A 23,362-nucleotide genomic window follows, 5' to 3' on the forward strand; every position below is an offset into this window, starting at 1 on the left:
ATAAGGAAACAGAATATATAATTTTTGATTTGGTCTTTTCTGTGTTCAAAAGTAGAGTTTTCAGAACTTGGGCGACCACTATAGGCAAGTAACAGGATTTTTAGTAACTCTATAGTGGCAATATAAATAGTGGTGTAACACTTCTAAGCAAAAAAGGTGTCATTAAATACTAGAAGGAAAGAATCATGCATATTTTATATATATATATTTATGTATGTGTGTGCACAGATACCTTCATGTATAAACTATCATATTACATATGATTATTTATATAAAAACTGGTCATGCAATATGAGTGATTTTTTGAGTACATATTTATATAATTTTGCATATGCTACTTTGAAGCTATGCATGTTCTGTACTGCCTAAAATCTAGCAAAGGTAAATCCCAAATCCAGAGGGAGTTCTGGCCAAGTTATATCTAATACAGTCAACCCTTATGCTCCCTTCCCCATCCATTCTCCTTCCCTCCTCCACAAAGCAAGAAGAAATCCTGTGGCTTCCTTAACTTGCCATGCAGCACTGGTGTAGCTCAGATAAGGGATTTTTCTGCTGCTAAGTGAAGGGTAACATGAGCTGCAGTGAGCACTGTGTCAATACGGACCTTGGTGCCAGCACTGTCTCACCTTTTGATTCATTTCCCTTATCTCCTCCCTGGGTCATTTTCAGCATTTCCTGGCTCTACAGATCTCTGAACAGCATGGGACAATGTCATGGCTTGTGGTTTTCTGAAAGTCAGGGTACTTTTTTCTCCTTTTTTTTTTTTTTTTTTTTTTTTAATCTTCTGTTAAGCTTTCATAAAACTCTGAAACCTGCGGAGAATCATTTGTGACCCAAAACCTGTGCTGACCACGATGTCCAGAAGTACCTGGTGGCTCAGGTACCCTGCAGAAGGTGTGATGATGCAGCTGGAAAAGCAGCCCAGCTTAGATGCCTGAAGGAGGATTATTTAAAATACCAGTGGCTTTTGAACATTGACTTTCAATACATAGCAGGAAAAATAGTGGGCATTAATGAGTGCAGGAAGACTGAAGTGTCCTTGATGAAGTTATGCTGTGCATTTTTAAAATGGATAGGAAGTGTTTAAGGGACTAAAAGGGAAGGGAGGCTTCAGACAGTGATCATCTCCAGCTGGCACCAGCCACCAGCCTCTGCTCTGCTCCCAAGCAGCTGCTCACTTTGCTGTGGGGAAGGAAATGAGAATAAAAGGCTTTTGTGAAAGAAATCGCTGGCAATTGGGCAATTAGTATATTCTTTAGACTGAAAAAGATTAAGTCATGAAGGCCTTCTTTCTGCTGCCTCTCGGTTCTGCAGGAAAAAAAAAGAAACAGCAATGTAAAGGGAAGACAAGACAGAAAAACAAACACTAGAATGGGCTTATTCCACTGTCTGTTCATGCTTGTGGGAACACTTCCTTTGGGCTTCTGTCTCACAGAAATGAGATTTTCTGTCCCTGGCTTTTTTCAATGCTTTTCATCTGCCCCTCAATGACCACAGTGGGCCTTTGGCTGCTGTGTGGGACAAAACCTGTCTGAGGGCAGGTGCTGTGCCCCAGGCAGGGGTCCACGGGTGGGTGGCCTTCCTCCCTCCAACAGGGGAGCCTGTGGCACATTTAGAGAGCACAGTGTAGTTGTGAACACCCTTCCTCTGAAAAAGATAATTAGACCTGGATGTATTGGAGTTGGCTGGGGGGCAGCTTTTGGCACTTGCAGAGCTGCCTTTTCCCCTCAGCACTGGCAGATTTGTGCAGTCTTGGCTACAGATACAATTTCTAAATAATGTTCCATGATTGCTGACAATTAAACTAAATATGATAAATTATCCCATGGTGAGTCCCAAACTGCTTCTCTGTTTTCCACGCATGCTTCTTCCCAGCTCATCTGTTCATACAGTCATTTCTCATGTGAACATTTTGTCCATGTTCTCCCTCAGTTTGTGCAAGCCCATAACCACTAAGTGCTCCCTGTTGCAAATGGAATTGATATGTTGGGGATAAAGATAGAGCAGCTCAATTAGTAACTATTTTAAATGAATTGTTCATCAAAATCACATATCAAGGAGAATTGATGGAATTTTTGCTGCCCTGTCAGTTAGCAGAGACTTTTGCTCTGTTGCCAGAATCCAGTTTAGGCCACTGAACGCAGATTCTGAAGTTGATTTTGTTTTTTCTGTTTTATAAATAAAAGGCCCATTTTTTTCTGAATCTGTTTAGTCTTAGACACTCTTCTTTAAAAAAGGTTATTAGGATTTTAATCAGGTAGACACTTTTTTAAAAACCATATCCATAGCCCTTGCCATATTGCATTCAGCAGCTGAGCATGCTTCAGTTCTCAGAGTGATAATATTCCTAGTATCAAATGAAGTTAGTGGAAGCATAGACTGGATCTTAGTAAAATACCTTTTCAACAGAGCATTTTCTTTCCAATGGTCACAAAAATGGCCAGCTTATAGCTATTGAATATTCATACTGATCCCACTAATTTCTTAGTAGTTAATTCATAAGTCCCGTCCTTCTAAAATGTCCATTGTGATAAGATCTCTTAACCTAATTGTACACAGAAGAAGTAATTTTGCTAAGCAAGCATATTCTGTCTTTTTTGTGTACCTAACTGAAGTATTTTGAGAAAAAATATTTAGGAACATTGAAGAAAACAGTGAAGAAATGTCTGACTGGATTTTTATTTCTGTGAATATGAGCTAAATGTATATACATGTACTCAGTCATACTCCTAAATTAGGTGATGACTGCTGTGGAAAGAGACTTGAAGCTTGATTAGATTAAATAAAGTTGCAAGATTGATTTTTTGTTTTTATTATCCTTCAGAATGCCATGATTTTTATAACACAGAGGTTATTAAGGCATATAATATTTGTCTCATTGAAATCTGCTACTTTTGTACAAATGTGTGTCTTGCATAGGATATTTTTGTCTGAACTTCTGTTTTTATTCAGGTTCTCTCTATGGGTTGGTGTACACACACTACTAAATACACACTTCTGCTTTCTTAATAGTGAAGAGGAAAAAGAGTTCGAAAACGGAAGCCAAGGGCACCGTGACTAAAGTAACAGGGAAAAAAATAACAAAGATCATTGGTTTAGGAAAGAAAAAGCCATCAACAGATGAACAGACCTCATCAGCTGAAGAAGATGTTCCGACATGTGGTAAGTGATTTTTCTCCTTGAGTCTTAAATGCACATTGCTATTAAAACTTTATAGCATTCTAGCCTAGGAATTTCTCTAAAATTCTTTTTACTGTAATAATTCTTCCCCTAACATCGGAAGGATGCAGACAGACTGCAAGAGGACTAATCAAGAGTTCATTATTTGCAGAGACTAAAATAATTTGACTTTTTAAATAAAATGGTAAGACGGGCTCAGGTGTCACTGCTCTTTGCAGAAGTGAGGAAGAAGAGAAATGGAAACAAGAAGCATAAGGAACCAAGAGCTGTTCTCAAACAAATGGTTATAAAACGAGTACAGGCTGAACTGTAAAATAAATTGAGGCTACAAAGTAGAAGAAGGTTCTTGGAAAGTGATCAGGTCTTTTATAGTAGATTGTGGTTAAGGTTTTATGGAATAGCAGACAGCAGTCAACTGGCCTCAACCAAAGAGATTTGAGTTTAATTATGGGTTCCTAAAGTGGTACAGATTGGACAGAATGAAGTGACAAATTTCTAGTAAGCTATTTGAACTCTTAGTTTTGACCATTCCATGTGACAGCTGGGGTGCGCAAGAAAGTGTTTTAAAAGGCATGCAGAAAATACCTGTGTTTTGTATCATGGCTGTTAGGATTTGCTCACAATTTAAGACTTGGTGCAATGCACTTAGCTGATGTCCTCACAGCTCTGCTATTTTAAAACAATGCAATGTATTTACATTCTCCAGTTTATCTTTTGGTGCTCCAGTGTTAGGTGACACTTCCATACATGAATAAGATTGAACTCACCCTTCACCCAACCACTCCAAAAATCAAATTTCCTTGGAAAGCTTTGAAGCAGTTGCACCAGATTCTGAGTTTGGAATTTACCCTTTAATTGACTAGAAAAACTTAGGGAAACCCAGAGGTCTGTGATTAGGGAGCAGCTGGCAGGACTCACTGGAGCATGAAGTGTGATAGATTCCTGCCCAGGGTGATGGAAGCAGGTCCATGGACCACCAGAGAGAACTTCATAGATCACAGGTGGCATTCAAGCCACACTTTGGGAATCATTCACACAAGCAAACTTTGATTAAGTAAGTTTATGTATATGTGTGTCTATACATCATCTAAGTACAGATGTGATTTATTGACCAAAAGAAAGGCTGGGAAAAGCTGTGTCCAGCCAGATGCATTGTCCAAAGCATCTGGCCTCCATAAGGGCTCAAACTTCCGGGCTCTCATACTCCATTGATTACTCTGCATTATGTGAGAAGTTAACCAGAGCTATACAATCTAATTCCTCATATTTCTATCATTAGTTTGGATATGGACATAAATACAGGTTCAGTCATTACTGTTTGCCTGCATTTAGCTCTACTCAACACCACTTGCAGATTTTAAAGGAAAATGTATAAATGTCTGGGCTTTGGTCATTGCAGGAAGTCTTTGCTAGAAGGAGTTTTTCACCACCAGCAGTGTGGCTCAGTTCAGTGCCCTCTGGGAGGCTGCTCCACAGCTGAAGGTTTTTACACTTTAGAAGGCTCTACCCATGAACAAAGGGAATATCCCAGCAGGGCTGCAGGTGTCACCCAGCTAGTGTGGAAACTGAAACCCACCTGCACTTGGAGCCATGGCAAAGCTCTTGCCTACAACATCACTGCTCCTGGACTGCCTGCACTAAGCTGAAATGCTAACATCCCAAAGGAGACACATCCAAGGCATTTTGGTCATGTCAGCTTGTGAAGGTTTGGGCAGAGATATGTGTGGGGAAAAGTGGGATCCTGTGTAGTTCAACTCTGAAGCAGGAAGTTTTACAAGAGCTTTTCTGAGAGGTGCACTGGGAGCAGAGGGGAAAAGCTGCCTAAAAAAAAGGACTCTCACTCCAAAACAAGCTGTATCTGGCTTGCACAGGAAGGTTTTTGTGATTTCTAGGGATTGTAATGCAGTGCACAGAGATACAGGGTTTTGTTACAGGAGGAGGGAGGGGAGCTGAAGAGTGTGATTATCACAAGGAGCCAAAACCAGAGGATTAAGCACATCCTCATTTTTTATAGCACCTTCCAAGATGTGCACAGTTCTGATCTGCTATATCCTGTTGGATCACACTTTGACACTGGAACCGTAATCTTGGAAGGAAAACCCAGAAAAATGAATAATAAGTCATAGTTTTAATGAAAACCAAAGAGAGGGCTCTCCAACAGGATTAAATGAAAATCATGTCTGAGATAGAAGACAACTTTTTAACCTCACTTCTGGCTCTTGCAATACCATTTATTTCCCTCCTCATAGGCTGTTTGGAATCAGCAGCATGCTGAATTCATACTGAATTGATTTGTAATGTGGAAGCAAAAGTAAAAGGTTTTTTGTTTGTTGGTTTGGGTTTCTTTTTCTATTTTCTATACTAGAAACTATACTAAGGCAGGAAAAATGGGCATTGGTTTGATTGTAATGTTTGAGTCTGGAATGATTGTTGCTATGGCACAGAGAAGGAAAATGACAAAACTGCCTATTTAATGATATTATATGCCTAGACACTGTATTAATATAGAGCACGGTAAGAAAGGTGGGTGGTTTTTAAAGAAATATTTCAATGACTTTTTAATATGTAAGGGTACTGTATCATAATTATTTCCTGAATTTTAAACCAATATGAATTTTATTTCTATTTGCATAAGTGACAGTCTTTTAAGTTCTGGTTTGCAAGTGCTGCAAACCAGATGTGCCTTCTTCTTTCTAAATGTAATTAGAACATAGAGCATCAATATTTAGCAGGTCTTTTAAACACTGCTTTTGGATGTTACACAACGTAACTCAATACGTAATTATGTAATATGAGCTGTAGTTTTCCCAGAAAACTTTGGTCAGCCACAGTTATCAAAGTGATTTCCTACGGAGAGGCAGAGTGAGCACATCAGCTGTATATGTAACTTTTTTTATCAGTGTCCCTCTTCCACTCTTACTGAAGTCCTGGGGACTTGTGTGCTCCTACACATCCAGCTGCTGCAGGGACTGACATGGAACAGCCATTTGCACATGAGCTGGATCTCATATTTATATGCTTTTTCTAGGTTATTGGCACAGTGAAAGTTTTCGTTAAAATAAGTGGGGCAGGGTCATTTACTTGTCTTCCTAAAATCCATCTGGATTTTCTATTAGAAAAGGAACAAGTTTTTAAAGGCTAACATTACATTGAGAAGTAAGTTTCTTTTTTAACAGTGAGGAGTAAAATATCTCATATTTCATTTTATTGCAGGATATCTCAACGTGCTCTCTAATAACCGCTGGCGCGAGCGCTGGTGCAGGGTGAAAGACAACAAACTCATTTTCCACAAGGACAGGACAGATCTGAAGACACACATTGTTTCCATCCCGCTCCGTGGCTGCGAAGTCATCCTGGGGCTGGACTCGAAGCACCCCCTGACCTTCCGCCTGCTCCGCAACGGGCAGGAGGTCGCTGTGCTTGAGGTACAAGGGCTGGGACTTCTAGGAACTCCCACGAGCTGAATTAGAGGATGTCTTGGTTTGGAAAGACAGGTCTCTGTCAGGGAAAGCTGGAGTTTCCCTTGGAATGGAGAATGTAAAAACCCCCTCCCTCCAAATTACTACAAATTTGCATTTAGGAGCTTTCAGGCAAAAATGTGGGAATAGGAATAACAGTTGTTTACTAGGAATATTTTAAAAAAATACAAATGCAGAAGTATTAAAAAAACCAAACAAGCAAACAAACAAAAGTCCTAGAAAACCCTGACAGAGTCAGAGATACGACCTGACACCCCATTGTCAGGGTGTTGGAAGCAGTCCAAATAAGCCTTCCTGGAATAACAGATGTTGTTCTATGGAATATAGATGATCCTGTAGTAAAAAGGGTCCAGTGCTGGTGAGATGGGTCTGGTCTTCCTCTGAGAATTCAGTGGAAAACCAACTGATCTGGGGTCCCTGTGTCCCCATTTTATCTGGGTGGGGAATGGTTGGCTCCTCCCCAGTCATCACAATGGGATGATGGAATGTGTCGTGTCACTGGTGAGCCTTAATGGCCCATTAACAGAAGATATCCCCCAGAGGGGGAGACAAAGTTAATGAAAGAGGTAAGAAACCCTGCCCCAGATGGTCTATTATCAGAAGGCATCCACCCTCTTCCCCCCCTAGAGTTACAAGAAATAAAGAACAATATCTCCCAAACGGTTTCAACAGATGAAAATAGAATACACAGTTTTTGGTTACATTTTTCAACCCAAGACAGAGAAGCACTTCCATACAACCTGTGTCTGTCCATTAAAAAAAAAAAGAAATTTTTGGAATAATATTATGGCAGAGCTGAATAATAAATATTGGAAGGAGAAAAGAAATAGTGTTATAGACAAAGAAAGAACTGAGATTAAATGTAGTTCAAAAATCTTCTCAGTAAAATACTTTACTCTGCACTCACCTCCCCTTTACCTGGTATTAAAATATCCCTTCTCCTTCTCTAGGCACACTTTTGTATCAGGGATATAATTACTTTGGGTAAATAACTTAGCAATAATTAAACAATGGATCGCTGTTGATGGGAGCTTTAAAACTCCTAAGTTTCATTTGTTTGCTATTTATAGGAACTCTTTTTTCTCACTCTGTGTTTGTATTAATACAGTTGTGCGTTTAAGAAAATGCAGTGTGCCAGCAGCCTGTTGTGTCTCTTGACTCTCCTCACGTGCACACACCTTTGTCTGTGTTAGCTGGGTCAGGCTTTCTATAGGGGCTTTATTCATCACCTTCTAAACCTGAGCTGAGAAGACACCTAAAGCCAACTCTAATGAGCAGGAGACAACCTTTTGCTTTCAGTGGCAGGACAGGCACCTTGACTGCTCTGGGTTTTCGACTACAGGTTGTGTCTCCTGTCCTTGCAACCAGGCCTGTTATCACAGAGCAGTTCAGAGAACTTGAAAATCTAGAAAACAGTTCAAGGATTGGTGAAAAGCAATGAAATACATAAAAATAAGACATTTAGAAACCACTAAATTTGTTAATGACATGTTGTTGCCTTTCCCCCGCTCCTTCTATCCAATATTTGTTTTGCTACTATTTAACTTTTGAATTGGTGACTTGAAGCAAAATATGAAAAACCTCAATTATTTTAATAGTATTAATGCTTCTACTTGTGTTATCAGGAAGATGAATGTCATCATCTAGACAAACGTAAAATTTTTCAAAAAATAATGTTAAAATCTCTTCACTATTTTGTTCCCTCTTTCCTCTTGCTTCTGTTTAACAGCAGCACTTTCTTCTCTGGAGTCATGCTATCTAAAAATCCCTCAGCCTAACATGGGAAAATAATTATGTTAAAGCTTTCAATATTCTGAAGTCTAAAATAAGCATTACTTGAATCTAAATCCAGTGGCCTTAAATGATTATTTTTTCTCCTTTTTAGTGGATTTCCCACCTTGTATTACATCATAACTGATGAGCACATAGCTTACTTAAAGTGCCCTCCTTCTAGCAAAGCAGATTTATTATGAAATCCCGGGGTTTTTAAGAGTACAGAATGAAACCAGAGCCTCTCATACAATGTGGTAGCAATTTGTCCACCAAGAAGAACACACAATTTGCAATAATGCTCGGCCCAGTGGCAGGGCAAAGACCTGACCTTCATTCTTGCCCTCTCCTGCAGGCCTCCTCCTCCGAAGACATGGGCAGATGGATAGGAATTTTGCTGGCAGAAACAGGGTCCTCAACAGACCCTGGAGCTCTGCACTACGACTACATCGACGTGGAAATGTCGGCCAGCGTCATCCAGGCTGCAAAGCAGACCTTCTGGTGAGAGCTGCCCGGCTGTTCCCAGTGCTCTGGGAATTTATATCCGTGTATTAACCCCACTGCCAACACAGCTTATCAAAATCCTCCTCCCCCTTTGCCAGATGCTGAGCTCCTCAAGTGTTTCAGTGTTGCAGCATGTTAGCTGTGTTTATGATTATTGTGTTGGAATCCTGCTAAGTTCTGTAAAAGATGCAAGGCCCTATGCAACTTTACTCGAATCTTTTCTGATTTTTCTTCAGTAAGATCCCTTACAAAATGCTATATTTTAATCGTCTGTTTTGCCTAAAGTCTCAGCGCTGTCTCTGGAAGAGAACAAATATTCTGAATATGCAGCTACATAATTCACATTTATTGGCTGTATTTGCCGTACATATGGGGAAATACAGAGCATGTTATTGATCAATATATGCTGTACACTCACAGTGCATAGCAAATTTAAATCTTGGATAGTCACATAATCAGTGTTTCCTTATCAAGTTCTTTCTGATTAATTAAAAACTTCATCAAACTCACCCCAGTTCATCTGATTTCTGGGGTTTAATATAAGAGGTGGAAACTGTGAAAGTGTCTAGCTGGTGCAGCATGGAAACTGTTTAAATTGCAAATCAGTGCAACGAATTCCCCATCACTGATCCTGTGCTAAAAGGAGTAATGCATACTTAGCATACACAGCGATTTACATGCTCAAATCATTTGAGGCATTAAAGCAGTCTTTGGTGGGAAAAGACCATCATTTTCCTTGGGTGGATGAGGTTTTTAGAAACAGGAGTGAGGAAGCAGTGGGGACAGGGGGATGCCCTGCTGCAGTTGCTCCCCGTGGTCAGAAGGTGGGTGGTCTGAGAAGACAGCTGGCAAAGGCATCATCCCTCATCCTGCTGCAAGATGACACTCCCTAGAATAATTTGGAATTTGTGTGACTTAATACATTAGAGAATCACACCCCATCTGCCCATCCTGATTTTAAACAGATAGAAAATGAAGGGGGGAAACAAAGGAAAAAAAGTTTTGGAGTTTTCCAAAAGAAGATCCTATTGCCATTAGCAAGCTGCCAAGAGGAGTTAACAAGGGAAAACACCCAGTTTCAATCAGAGTCCAGTATGAATGACTTCTGACAGAAATCAAAGTGACTCAGTGTTAGCAGAAGCCAAATTTTCTGAAAACCAAATAATTTTGATAGAATTAAAGTGCACGTAGCATGTAGACTTACATTAATATATTTTAAGAAATCAGTAGGGCTCAAAAAGTTTATCCTGTGTTGATATGTATTTTTGCTTCAGTCAGCATCTAGCAATAACCACATTTAAGAGAAATAGAATGGTAACCTTTTCCCCGTGAATCCTGTGTGGCTTTCCTTTTCTGCACAAATGTGGTATTAATTGGAGCCAAGCGAAAAAATATATGCAACTAGACCACATGTTAGAAAGGAGTGTCAAACAACTTGCAAAATAGCAGAATTTCCCCATTAAGAATTAATTAAAATTCATTGGGTGTTTTTAAGGGCTTGTGAGGGCTTGCTGATAAGCAATAGAGTAGATGTCTGCTGATTTTCAGCCACTGCTAGAAAATGAGGAAAAATTGCAATGATACTTAAATGTTAATGAACTCCTACATTTGCCCTTTATAGAATGAGTATCAGTATTCCAATTTAAATGCAGTTATCATTAAAGCTTAGTTTATCACTCAGTCACTTTAGATTATTGGTTATCCACTTACTAAGACTGATGCTTTGCAAAACTATCAGCTCCTCATTAATAGTCCCATCAATTTTCTTCATCTAAATCATTAGGTATGGAGGAAAAGCTGCAGGGAAACTGCTTCAAGGCAAGTCGCTCCATTTTCCTTCTAGCAGTTTCTGAATACAATTAACTTGCATGGATGCACCTGAAAACATGATTAATGACGAATATTGAAATAATGATTATGAATTGTTTGCAATTATTGAGATAAATTTTGCCTTCCTTTGGTGGTGGAAATAGTTACAGCAGGTGCATCAGATGCTGCTAATGAATATCCCAATTATCAGACATGGTTATTGTATATTGCTGTAATTGGAGCCTCCTAACTAGAGAAAAATAGAGAGTAACTCCAAACTCAGTCCTTCAGACCAAACAGAAATACTTGGGTAATGCTCTTCTTTAAGAAGAGTAAACAAATGCAGCCCTCTAATAATGTCTAACAAGGTATGAGTTACGATAAAGTTAGAAACATTTTTATCATGGAGTTTTCCTTGGGCTTTTTGCTGTTAGTTTGTTTGAAGTAAGAAAAGCCTCTGTCTAATGGTTTTTCCATCCCCACACTGCTCTGAAAGCTTCACACCAAGCTGGGCAGGTTCATCCCTGCTCTAAGCCCAGGTTTCCTGTGGCTCAGGTGAGCCCCAGTTGTCCCTCTGAATGAGAAACTCAATGGACTCCATGTTATTCCAAAGCCAAAAGAAAGCAACTGTTGAAACCACAGCATTCCTGAGCTCCTGCCAGTGCTACAGAAGACCCTCTCTGCTTTAGCAGTGCTTTATCATATTTTATGAATGTCAGCACAGACTCTGAATAGTTCCATTGTTTGGGATGGAAAACATTGTTTTCCCATTCACATACACCTGGAACTGTAGGAATGGAATTATTTTGGATCTCACTCTATACCTTTTTCAATTCCAGCCATTGCTACAAAGGAAAACACCCTTGGGGTCATTATTGCTGTCAGGTGTGACTCTGCTGTTTTCTGCATTGTTAGATCTTTACAAACCTGATGCAGTTCTTGATATCTTGCATGTGTTCTGCAGAATTCCAGTAAAAGAAGCAACAGTGTTCATTGGGACAGGATAAGGGGGAAGAAATTAAAATATAATATATATATATTCCTTTTGAAGTTTCCAGAGGACTCAGGTCCACCTTGTGTAACAGTGTGAGAATGAGCATATAGAGTGTTTGCATGTACAGTTACCCAGAGAGATTTGGGAAGCATAGTGCCACAGCCAGCCAAAAGTCCTGATATAGCAAAGAATTCTCAGGTTTTGAGGAAGTAATTATTGAAGAAATTTTGATAGACATGTTAACTTGGATTTCATTGAAATTATGTGGGGTTTTTTTCAAATTATTGCTGTATTTTATTCTTGGTTCTCTCATTTCCTAAGTTTGCATCCCCCTGAGCATGCACACACAGAGAAACACCTGCTTCTCCCCAGTGCAGACAACAAGGGAACATTTCTGGGACCCTGTCAGGCGGGTGTAGAATAGAGATCAGCAGGTTCCTATGTAAATATGGCACTGAGCAATTACAGCTGTTGCCCTCCTGCCCTTCACAGAGTTGTATCCCCACTGTAGGAATGGAGAACAGGAACACGTGTTGTGTTATTGGCTGTAGCAGCAATGTGTGAGCAGCAAAGAAAGAAATTCTGCCCTGCAGAAAGTGAGAAGCTCTGTGCTTCCAGGCTACATAATCAGGCATGAGGAATATACCACTGAATCATCACTTAGGCTTAGGTTTAAGCGCTGGTTTTTACTGTTTTTGCTTTGCATTGTCCAGTTTCATGAACAGGCGGGTTGTATCGACGAGCCCGTACCGGGGGAGCGCTGCCAACGGCTACGCCTGTCCCAGCGGGATGGCGCTGCACTACGACGACGTGCCCTGCATCAACGGATCGGTGAGAGCTGCACTGCACACTGCAGAGGGATTGCATGTGCTGAATGCGTGGACAGCTGAAAACTGTATTATCTAAAACTGGGCAGTTTCCAGATGGACTCATATTTTTTTGATTGGGGTTGCAAGCTCCTCTCACACCCATAGAATGGAAGGGCGCGGGACATATTGTTTACATTAACCTGCATGTGAGCCAATGTGCATTTGGGAAGCAGTTGCCTGTTGATGATTTGTTGCCAAGTCCTTGAATATAATACTCACTCGAGGAGGTACTTTTTAGATCACTTTTTTTAGAGAGGTATTTTTTTGCTTTGGAAAGAGCAAAATTAAGGACTCAGTTACACCAGGCACTTTCTGATGTCTGTTGAAAAAACACCAAACCCCAAACACTTCTCAGTCCCTGCTGCTGCATTCCTGAGGACTGCAGGTGCTGCTCATCCCAAAGGAGAATCACAGCGGTCACTTCCATCTTCTTGAGTTGGAGAGCTGATTGTAAGCAGATGGGTAATAGGATTTAACATCTAGTGGATGCTAACCAGTGGCAAGATGGGGTCCTCAGGAAGATTTACAGGGGAGCTACAGCCCATGTCAGCTCTTAATTTGGGCTGTTGTAAAAAAACCCCCACGGTGGGCAAACTCAAGAGAAATTAAGAGTTTCAAAGTGTGAATTGGGCTGGACATTCAGTCCTCCAATATGTCAGTAATGTCCAATAGATGTTAGAATTCCCCTCTTGGGAACAGTGTACGATCACTTGTGTGGAGAGCACTCTGCGCAGTTCTTGGATGTGCTCATGCTTTTGTTTGAGTAGTATACTGCCATAGCCAGAACAGGCTAAGGAAGGATATTTAGCAGTCAGGTTGGTTTCTTTTAAGGTTGATCAGATGAATCACTGGAGTACTATTGTTGAACTTTCCATTTTTCTAAAAATTTAAATAAAAAAAGAGCTATTTTAGTTCTTGTAGCTCAGAATAATAAATCTCCATCAAATAAAATGTGCTAGCATACCAGCAGCTGATATTAATGGGAAAGACATGTAGCCTGAAGAAATTTAAAAAACAAACTGGACAAAACTTGGTTTCTGGTAACTGCTAGGCTGTATTACTTTAAAAACTCATGTACCAAATGTAATCCCGTGGATTCATCTGTGTAAACTGCGAGTAGCCCCCTGTCACCACAGTCTGCCTGTGCCCCCTTGGTGCTTGAGCTATCAGTTGAGGCTGCAGTCCATGAAACAGCGAGGGTGATAGGTTTGCTTATCCTATGGAATATGATGTGAGCCATGGAATGCAATGCTTGCTTTCCACACAGTGTCCTCCCCCCATTTGTAAATAGTGTAAGTGTGTGCTCGCTACCTGCCTCACTGAGGCCTTGCTGGCGTCCGAAGCATCGCTAATGTTTTAATTTCACTTGGGAGGCTCTGCATGGTGCATTGCTCACTAACTGCTGGGGTGTGTGTGTTGCAGTGGGAACCAGAAGATGGCTTTCCTTCTTCTCGTAGCAGGAACATGGGAGAAGAAATGCTTTATGATAACGCAGGCCTGTACGATAACTTGCCGTCTCCAAAAATCTTTGCGCGCTATCCGCCAGCTGACAGGAAGCCCACTAGGTTATCCACTGACAAACTCTCCTCTAACCATTACAAATACCCTGTCTCATCCAGTCTGTCTTCTGCTCAGTCTGTCACTAATACCTCTGCTGTGGGGAGGGGATCTGGCTCGCAGGTACTGTACTGTTTAATACTTAACAAAACTTTTTATTTGTTGGCTGTTCTGTTTATCTGGTTGTTATCTGAAGGGATTATTAGAGTCCCTTAGTGTTAGCACTGAAGTGCTTAAGTTTAGTCATGAGCCCACTGCAAATGAAGGTTTGCGAAGTTATAAATTCCAATGTGGAAGTGGTGGTACTTTGCCCACATGTTCTTGATGATTTTCAGATTGTGAATAATAAGAAAAAAACAAAGGTGACCTTCCACACTTAATCTGAATGCATGTCTAGCCACCTTCTGCCTCCTCAGGCAGAGATGTCTTTGAAAAAAACAAAAAAAAGATAAGGTGACATATGGCGTGACAGTGACAGTAAATTTCACTCTTTAGGATTGTACTAATCTATATATAGTGTATTCTGTGGTTATATTTTTTGTGAATGTGCTTATATATAATACCTTGATGTTATATATTTAGTAAATTATGTTCTATATATTCGTATATACCATCTTTATATTACTATACTTTATAGTATTTATATTACTTATCTTTAATTTAATTATCTTTTTTTTAAATTTAATATTACTTAATATATTATTATATTTTTTTCTTCCCCATAAAAAAATAAGCCTCTGTCTTTGCTGCTTTCTGAGGGTGGCTACAGGCTTTTGTACCTCAAACATGAACCCACAGATCAGATGAAGTCCTGTGAGCTCAGCGTTGTAGCAGATGGGCACAGCCCAGCAGGGGAGCAGAGCAGGCCATGCCAGGAACCTTCTCAGAGCCCTTAGCTGGTCTCTGAAAGGTGGGCATTGGCTCAAACCAAAATGTCACAGTGTGAATATATCACAGTGATGGGTGGTTTTCAATCTGATCTGACATGAAACAGTTAAGATAAAGGTTTCCCTTGTATAAAGTACCTGTCATACTGTGTGTTAACCAATACAAAAACCTCATATAGTGGAATATTAGAATTCAGTGCAGAATTGGAGGTGGACATGAACAATAAATTACTGCAACAGCAATAATTGGTGCACTCCCAATTCAGGCCTCACAAGCTTTTGGAAGCAGGAGAGCAGAGCATGGCACACGTATGTCCTGTGCTTGGCTGGAGCATCCTCCATGGAAACACTATGAGTAGTCAGGACAGGATTATCTTCTCAGGGCTCAGTTCATTGCTGTGAGCCCTATAAATGGAAACCCCTTGAACATGAGGTGGTCTGTTCCTGGTAATCCTGTCAGCCTGTCTGGCTATTATGAGAGGGTTTTTTAAGTAAGAAAAGCTTTCAAGTAGTAGGTAGAAGTTATGTAAGGGGAAAACAATATGTTAACACCTAGCACTTAAAAACATGTAATAATCATATTGTTTAAAAAAAAAAAAGTACACCATAAGAATGGCAAGGTCATATAGTAAATAAGAAACAGTGTTGAATTTTTTTGTGGTAAACCCTGGTAGGTTTTACTGTGTGAAATTAACTCTGAAAAACTTGTGTTTCAACAGTCTTTACTGTAAAAATTTTTTCAAAGGTACATTTTTTTCTGCCTTGCAATGGCTTTCTTAATACTGTGTATGCCAGGGATCTAAAAGCCATGATGCCACCAGAAACAGGGAGTTGATGCCCTGGTTGTCCTGTGACTGCTGGCAGGGCTCCCGCTGAGCAGGCAGCTCCCAGAGGCGCCTCTGGAGGAAGCGCCTCTCCGGCTCAATCAATGAGCTCTATTAAGGCTCTCTGATGAGGCAAGCAGCTCTCTGTCATGCTCTGCCCTTGATGAAAGGGTGAAAGTAATGCCAGTGGCACGGGACTAGCTGGAGCCTGTTTGTACTTTTGTTTTCAAACAGTTTAAAGGCAAGAAGCCCCCTGTGACTGCTAATGGGATCACCGGAAAAGCAAGGACTTTAAATAGCCAGCCGAAGAAATCCGAAACGGTTTCCTGTGTGAAGCGCACCGCATCCAGTAAGTGTCTGTCCTCCCTGCTGCCTCGGGGGAGTGCAGGAGGGTGCCCAAAAGGGCTCTTGTCTCAGCAGACAAGGGGAAGAACCAGTGTGGTTTTTATGTGGCTGAGAGGCCGAGGAGGAGATGCCAAGGCTTTGAATGGGAGATACATTGGTGACATAACTCCAGCCACACCACAGGAGAAAAGGGTGTCTGTCATATGGGAGAATGATAAATGTGAAATGTGGACCCATGGCTACATAGTCCACAGAAGGATAATGAGTCCTCATTTGGAGGAGAGAGGAATTCTATCTCCCTGTTGGAAAAGGAGGATGAGGAGCTGGTATAGACATAAGAACACTGTGTTGTTTAAAAGCGGACTCACTAATGAAGGCTTATTTAGGAAACTGGATTTGATGGCAACAAGAGAAATTTGTGTTAGACTTTAGGACAAAAGTAGCTTATAACTGACTAAACCTGGCTTAACAGCTCTTTGTCAGGAGTGATTTCATATCATAGAGTGTGCCTTCAGAAATGTGATAGACAAAGTGATCTCTTAGCTGACCTGTCTCCTTTGAGTCTGCTACTAGAGCAGGGGTATAGAGGGGGCTGTGGTATGAATAAGACCACAAATATATGTGAGCCGTGAAATGAAATCATGTATGGGAAATTAGAAAAGAAAAAGAAAGCAGTCAAGAATCAGAGAAGTGTGAACATCTTTGTATTCTCTTATGTAAGGTGAGAAAAGATGTGCACTTGAAGTAGGAATGAAAGCCAGGCAAAAGGCCAGGCAGGTGGTTTTTCCTCTGACCCTTCCAATTAGGAACAAAGGGTTCACAGCTAGAGAGGAGCCTCCTTTCCATCTTCTGAACTACAGAGAAAGGCAAGGGCATTTTTCAAAACCAGTGTGCTATAAGGTGACTGGTATTTCTCATTTTCCATATAAAGAACAAACTCTCTCCCATATCACTGTTGTAGCTGTGCTGCAGAACTTGGCAGAAATCATGGACCTTGAGAAAGAGCCAGTGGAAGAGGAATGCCAAACCTTTTTATCAAACCATAGAATTGTAGAATGGTTTGGATTGGAAGGGAGGCTTGAAGATCATCTAGTTGCAACACCCCTGCCCTGGGGAGCCCTGACATGCTTCATATCACATTTAGTCTCAGGGAATAGTCCAGAGTTGTACTGTCAATTTAAACCTTAATTAACTACAATCTGATACATGCAGATGCAGAGCAGTACAAGTATGGCAAGAATCGTGTGGAGGCAGATGCAAAGAGATTACAAAGCAAAGAGGAGGAGCTGCTGAAGAAGAAAGAGGCCCTCCGGAACAGGCTGGCCCAGCTCCGGAAAGAAAGAAAAGATCTGCGTGCTGCCATTGAAGTCAATGCTGGTAGGAGGTGCTTTTTTGTGCTGAATTAACCTGAGAGTTAATTATCCAAACAGCTTTGTGTTCTGTGCTGAAGACATGCCACCCTAAGCAAGGTTTGGTTTTGGAGCTGAGCAATACTCTGCAATGTCTATATTTGCTTTCTATATAGATACAAAATGTATCAGATAAAAACACATATGTGTGAGTGTATACACATATTTTATATATGCATGTGTATGTATACACATACCTAAGGAATTACGCTGGTGAGAACTTCAGATAAGCAGAAAATGGGAATAATTTTTTTGTCACTAGCTAATTAAATTTTCATGACACAGAAAAATTAAAAAAGAACCCCAACCTGATTTGAAACCAGATTGGATATCTAGGAATGTCACTTGATGGAAACATTTGATTTATGCTACTAAACTTTTTACATGAAATGTTATATGTAAAGTACCTAAGTTTTTTCTTTTTCGTGTCACTGATATGTAATGACCTTACTTTTTAGAAAGAAAATAATTTCTCTAAGTGTCAATTCAAGGTTATTATTGAAATAATAAAATTGCTGTGAATGACAGGCAGGAAGACCCAGGTGATCCTTGAAGACAAGTTAAAGAAGCTGGAAGAGGAGTGTAAGCAGAAGGAGGCTGAGCGTGTAAACCTGGAGCTAGAACTGACTGAGGTGAAGGAGAGCCTCAAGAAAGCCTTGGCTGGTGGCATCACTCTGGGCTTGGCTATCGAGCCCAAATCAGGAACATCAAGTCCACAGGTATGCAAAGCCACTGAGCATGCAAATCCCAGTACCATGGGTGGGAGAGCTCAGCCTTCCCAGCTCCAGCAAAAATGAGTAGGAATGGAGAGTTTTATAATGGTTTATTGAGCCTTAGAAATAAGAGCAGAATTAAATGCCTTTCTGTGTTATTTACTTTTCCTACAGCACCAGGGAGCAGGTAGACATGGGAATCACGGGAAGAATGTGTTAGGATAATGTGGAAAATGCCAACACCTTGTCCTCAGTGATTGTAGAAGTGCAGGAACTGAGACATTGCTCCAGCCCAGGGAGATTTAAATGCACCAAGTCATTGTGCAGTGATGGAGACCTGCTTGTGCTGGTCCCCTATCAGTTGTGTCACACTTTGCAAGGGCTGCATCTCACACCTTCGGGGTGGAGCTTGGCAGTCCCAGCTTGTGCTATAGATCTGTGTCTGAAGCAGCCATTGCAGAAAGATCAGAGAGGGGTACATCAATTCCTCTGGATTATTCATAGTTGTTTAATCAGGCCCATAGTTGTTTAACAGAAAAGAAACTTCAATTTTCATCACAGAACACAGGTGCACATTGTTTTGTTTCTTTTGTTCTGTTTTTCATTTATTCATCTTTATTATCAATATAGTTTCTTTAAAAAAGAGTTCTACAGTTCTGAATCTAAAGTAGAAAATACTGCACGTGTGGCTACTTAGAGGAAACTCAATGCAGGCTTCTCCCTTGTTACTAGTCTCCAATTTTCAAGCACCGGACTTTGGAAAACTCCCCGATCTCCAGCTGTGACACCAGTGACACTGAGTGCTCCCTCCCCGTGAACAGCGCAGCAGCTCTGAAGAGACCTCCCTCAGCAAACAATTCCCCCTGTCGAGGCCATGTCCTTCGAAAAGCAAAGGTGAGAGAACTGAGGTCTGCATTGTCTTTTTCTGTGCTTTTTCATACTTTCTCACAAAATCTTATTTAGCCTTAAGAAGCAAGTATCTGAATTATTCACATTACTACACAAATACTGCTGGTCTGGGGAACCTTTTGTAGAAGAACTGGTAAGTAGAGTAGCTTGGGAGTTGGATTTGACTCTACTCTGATTCCATGTTTTTCTCTGTTGCTTTATAGATTTAATTGGCAAACTAAGTGGTCTGTGGTGTAGACAGTCCGTGTGTCCACTACTCTGTGTAGCAGAGAAGTGGTTAAAAGAGCACTGTTACAGTAAGTGATTAGAAATGGCACAAGATTGGGTCTGATCTTTTCTAGCCACTGCAGGAACAGAGTAGATGTACATTATAATTAATGACAATATGTTGTGCAAATATCTACTCAATGTACATTTAAAGTATAAGCTGAATTACTTTAATTTTGTCATGCAAGTACCAGGCTGAAATTTGCTGTCCTCTTGTATTGTTTTCTAATTTTTGTGGTTAAGTTTAAATTTGCATAACCGTTCTTCCAGGCTAAATTTGCTGGCAACATGAGCATGTGGGCAACACATAACCAAGGGTGACAGTAATAGCATTGGGCCCAAGTTTTGTTCATTTATTAGTTCACTGCTAGTTGTAATTATAAACAGCAATAATCATAAACACTTGTTCATGAAGGCTATTTCCTTTTTCCATTGATGTCTTCTGTACTGGGAAGTACAGAAGTAACTTTTGTTACATGTATTTATTGATTATATACATTTCCAGTGTGTGAGCATAAGCCTGGAACCTAAATGTAGTAGATACTGAAAAATCAGCATCTCAAAAACTTAATTTATTATTAAATTATCATAACAGAATTATTTCTCCTGCTATACCATTTGTGAGAGCTTTCTCACCCTTCTTCTAGCCCGTTTCCTTGGACATCAACTGCTTTTTCCTTCCAGTTTGCCTGATTCATTTAAATCCAACTAAGAATAATTACACTCAGCATAATTACACTCAGGTTTCAGTTTTAATCAACTTTGAAGTTTGCAGCTTGTGTTTCAAACCTGAAAAAGGATGTATCTGCTCCAAAGCTTATCTGCATATTCCAATTATACCCTAATTTGCCCCATAACGATATCATCTCTAAGTGCACACTTTGTCTTAGATGTGGATGTTAGCTCAGCAATACTCAGGGAATGTGCTCCAGCAGAGCACAGTCCTTGAGATGGGCACATGGATTTGTGCTGGACAGGCACATTAACTCCAGCCATATAATCATTACAGCTGGAGAAACCAGGGCATTATAAAAAACTAAACATTTTTGGTGTAAAGGATACCTTCAAGCTGTAGCACATTTTTATGGTCACCATATACCATACAGGAAAAGCCCTGCTGTGTTGTTTGGTGTCAGTGTGCTTTGGATGGCACAGTAAGTTGGTCAAGCTTTTTGGCAGAGGAATCTTGGCTATAGGATTAGACTAATCAAAAAGGATATGGAGCAGCTAAGCATATTTTTCCCATGGTGGGAAAAACAACCCAAAGTATCCAATTCAGCTTTAACAGCTTTCTCCCTAAAACCTCATGCGCTAAATATTAAGAGTGAAATTTTGCTGAATTAGACAGTGCAACCCAATGTGTTCTCAGCCACAGCTGCCATCAGGTGCACATCTGCAGCATGCCCCACGCTCGGGGCTGCTGTACTTGTGCAGGGGTGGAGTTTGGCTCTCAGTTCTTTTGGCCTTTTGCAGCTGTGAGTGAGCCCAGGCCTTGTAGATGTGGCTCAGGACAGGGCGTGACACGTGAGTATCCCAGAGCAGCCCTTGGCTCTGTGTGCGTGGATGTCAGGGCAGCTGTGGGAGTGGACAGACCCCACGTCTGTGCTTGGCTTGCACCTCCAGCAGCTGGCACACCTCCCCATGCTGTCAGGGAAGTGTACAAACATTCACAACGGCAGAACGTGCTTTTCCCTCTGGTGTGTGTTTGAATGTCTCCCTTCTTGCCCTTCTCCTTGCTTGGAGAACGCTGAGCCTGGCACCTGCCAGCCCTGTGCTGGCAGCCAGCCTGTGCTGCTGCTGCTGCTGCTGCTGCTGTCAGGGCATGTCAGGCACCCGGGACAGCAGGGCTGGAGGCTGTGCCACCAAAAGCTTTCTCCTCTCAGATGCACTGAAATAGCAGGAAATAGAGAGAAGCAGTAAGACAGATCCAGTGTTAAATGTAAGAAAGAACAGCAATTTGGGGATTGGCTGTTCAGGACATACACTGTGCATACACACGTATGTGCATACATGCATTTGAATTTTTTTAACTTTTCTTTTTGCAAGTATCTTTAAATTTTTTTTAGAAAGTAACTATGCATATCTTTAAGAAGCCAGAAGGCATTTTAATTGCAGTTTTGTCTAATCTGTACTTAGCTAGAAATGGAGACTCAAATTAAAATATGGAAAACAATATTCTGCGTCAGTAGTCCTAGAGAACTAAAAGGATTCAAATATCCTTGCTGTACACCAATTATTTAAACATTTCACATATTCATTTAAATATCAAATTAGTTTCTAAAACCAAATTGTTATGTGCTGCAAGGAAACTGAAATTAGTATTTCTGATTTGGTTTTGAAACTCGTGGGCTGGTCAATGTCAGCATCTTACGTCTTGCTTGTGTTCAAGGACTGGAGAAGAAAAGGAGCTGTCCCAGTTTCCCAGCTCCCAGTCAGGCTGTCAGTGTTGATTTAGACATTCTTCCCTTGGTGTGAACCTGCAGGAGCAGTGGAAAGAAAGAAAAGTTCCTTTTGCACCTGCAAAAGAAGCTTCTGCTTTCAAGGCTGATTTAACACTTCAAAAAATTCTCCTCCCAGTTGCTTAGCCAAGGACTTCCTTTATAGTTTTGGTAGCATGTCCGTAGAGAGTATACATTTAATAGAGTTTTTAAAGTAATCTGTTTTTTACTGGTACTGTGTTTTAACTTTGTAATTACCATCATTTGAAGAGTAAACTGAATATTTAAAATACACTGAATTTTAGTAAAAGCACCATTTAAATAAAAAGAAAACAAACACAAGTTTAGAAACAAAGTAAATTATTGTCTACCTTTAAACCCAAGGGTTGTTTTTTTTTTCTTACATTGCTTAAGCAGCCATCAACTGTGACCTTTACTGTTATTTTACAACAGCTGAAGAGGTGTCATGGTCACACAGCTGTTCAGCCAAACTAATGCTGTTACTGCTTTCAGCAGCAGAAACAGCTATTTACGTGCATAAGTAATGGATTTCAGTCAGAGCTCTTAAACTCTGTGGAATGAGTGTTAAATTCAGGAATTCGGGTTGGAAGCCAAGGCAGCAGGCTGCCTGCAGAGTGTCTCTGCAGAGTGGATGGGTCGGAGAGGAATCTGCAGCCCCCAGTGCCTGGCGAGGAGCAGCTGGGAGGTTGCTCCAAGGGGATTGCTGGAGCCAGAGGCCTCCCTCTGTGCATTTTCAGTAGTTCCTGATGGCTGTAGGGCTGGGAGCCAGGGTACAGTGTGGATGTCACATCCTGCTTCAGCCCTCCTGCTCCTGTGTACTGTTAGAAATGCTGTAGGTGTCATTCGACAGCTGCAGGTTTTACTGAGCTGAGTGTTCAGCTGGAGCAATCTCATGATTTTCACTTCTGTGGCAGTAGAAATGGCAATACCTTGCTACATTTGACCAAAAGCATTATAGATTACATGTTTGCTGTGGATGGTGTCCTTGTCCTCAGCTAACAGGTGGGGAAACTGAGGCACGGAAAGTCAAAGCAATTATTTAACTTGCCAGACAATAGCTCAATTTGGATTATCTATAAGAGAAACAAATGCAATGCAAACTGACTTGTTTTTCTTAACCCTGCCTGCTACTCTCTCTGCTAAGTTGCTCTTTTTAGCCATAGAATTATGTTTGCCATGAGTCTTATAACAAAAAACTGAAGAGCAGTAAAGCAATCACTTGGTGTCAGCTCTCAGAGGCATTGAGGGCTTCCTGCTGTCTCACACAAGTCATTTAGAGAGCCCTGTGTGCTTAAATCAGCCTCTCCCTTCCTCAAGGAGAGCTGAGTGCTTTACACCAGCTGTGGGGTGTGAATTGCTCCAGAAATCCCCTCTGCAGAATACAAAT

At 40.8% G+C, this 23,362-nt stretch overlaps 1 protein-coding gene across 3 annotated transcripts in view; it reads left to right on the plus strand.

Moving 5' to 3' along the window:
* The window catches only part of AFAP1 (actin filament associated protein 1), a 114,034-nt gene that overhangs the window by 87,007 nt on the left and 3,665 nt on the right, over positions 1 to 23,362 (plus strand). For 2 of the 3 annotated variants that reach the window (XM_063401570.1, XM_063401571.1), the window contains exons 9-17: positions 3,013 to 3,162; positions 6,394 to 6,605; positions 8,785 to 8,930; positions 12,450 to 12,567; positions 14,028 to 14,285; positions 16,108 to 16,222; positions 17,431 to 17,595; positions 18,156 to 18,346; positions 19,073 to 19,234. In XM_063401570.1, the coding sequence (XP_063257640.1) occupies positions 3,013 to 3,162; positions 6,394 to 6,605; positions 8,785 to 8,930; positions 12,450 to 12,567; positions 14,028 to 14,285; positions 16,108 to 16,222; positions 17,431 to 17,595; positions 18,156 to 18,346; positions 19,073 to 19,234 (1,517 nt within the window). The remainder of the gene's footprint in view (positions 1 to 3,012; positions 3,163 to 6,393; positions 6,606 to 8,784; positions 8,931 to 12,449; positions 12,568 to 14,027; positions 14,286 to 16,107; positions 16,223 to 17,430; positions 17,596 to 18,155; positions 18,347 to 19,072; positions 19,235 to 23,362) is intronic. The other variant, XM_063401572.1, reaches the window with a different exon arrangement.

This window comes from Prinia subflava, chromosome 7 (genome assembly GCF_021018805.1).
Source record: "Prinia subflava isolate CZ2003 ecotype Zambia chromosome 7, Cam_Psub_1.2, whole genome shotgun sequence".
In the NCBI taxonomy this organism is placed as follows: domain Eukaryota; kingdom Metazoa; phylum Chordata; class Aves; order Passeriformes; family Cisticolidae; genus Prinia; species Prinia subflava.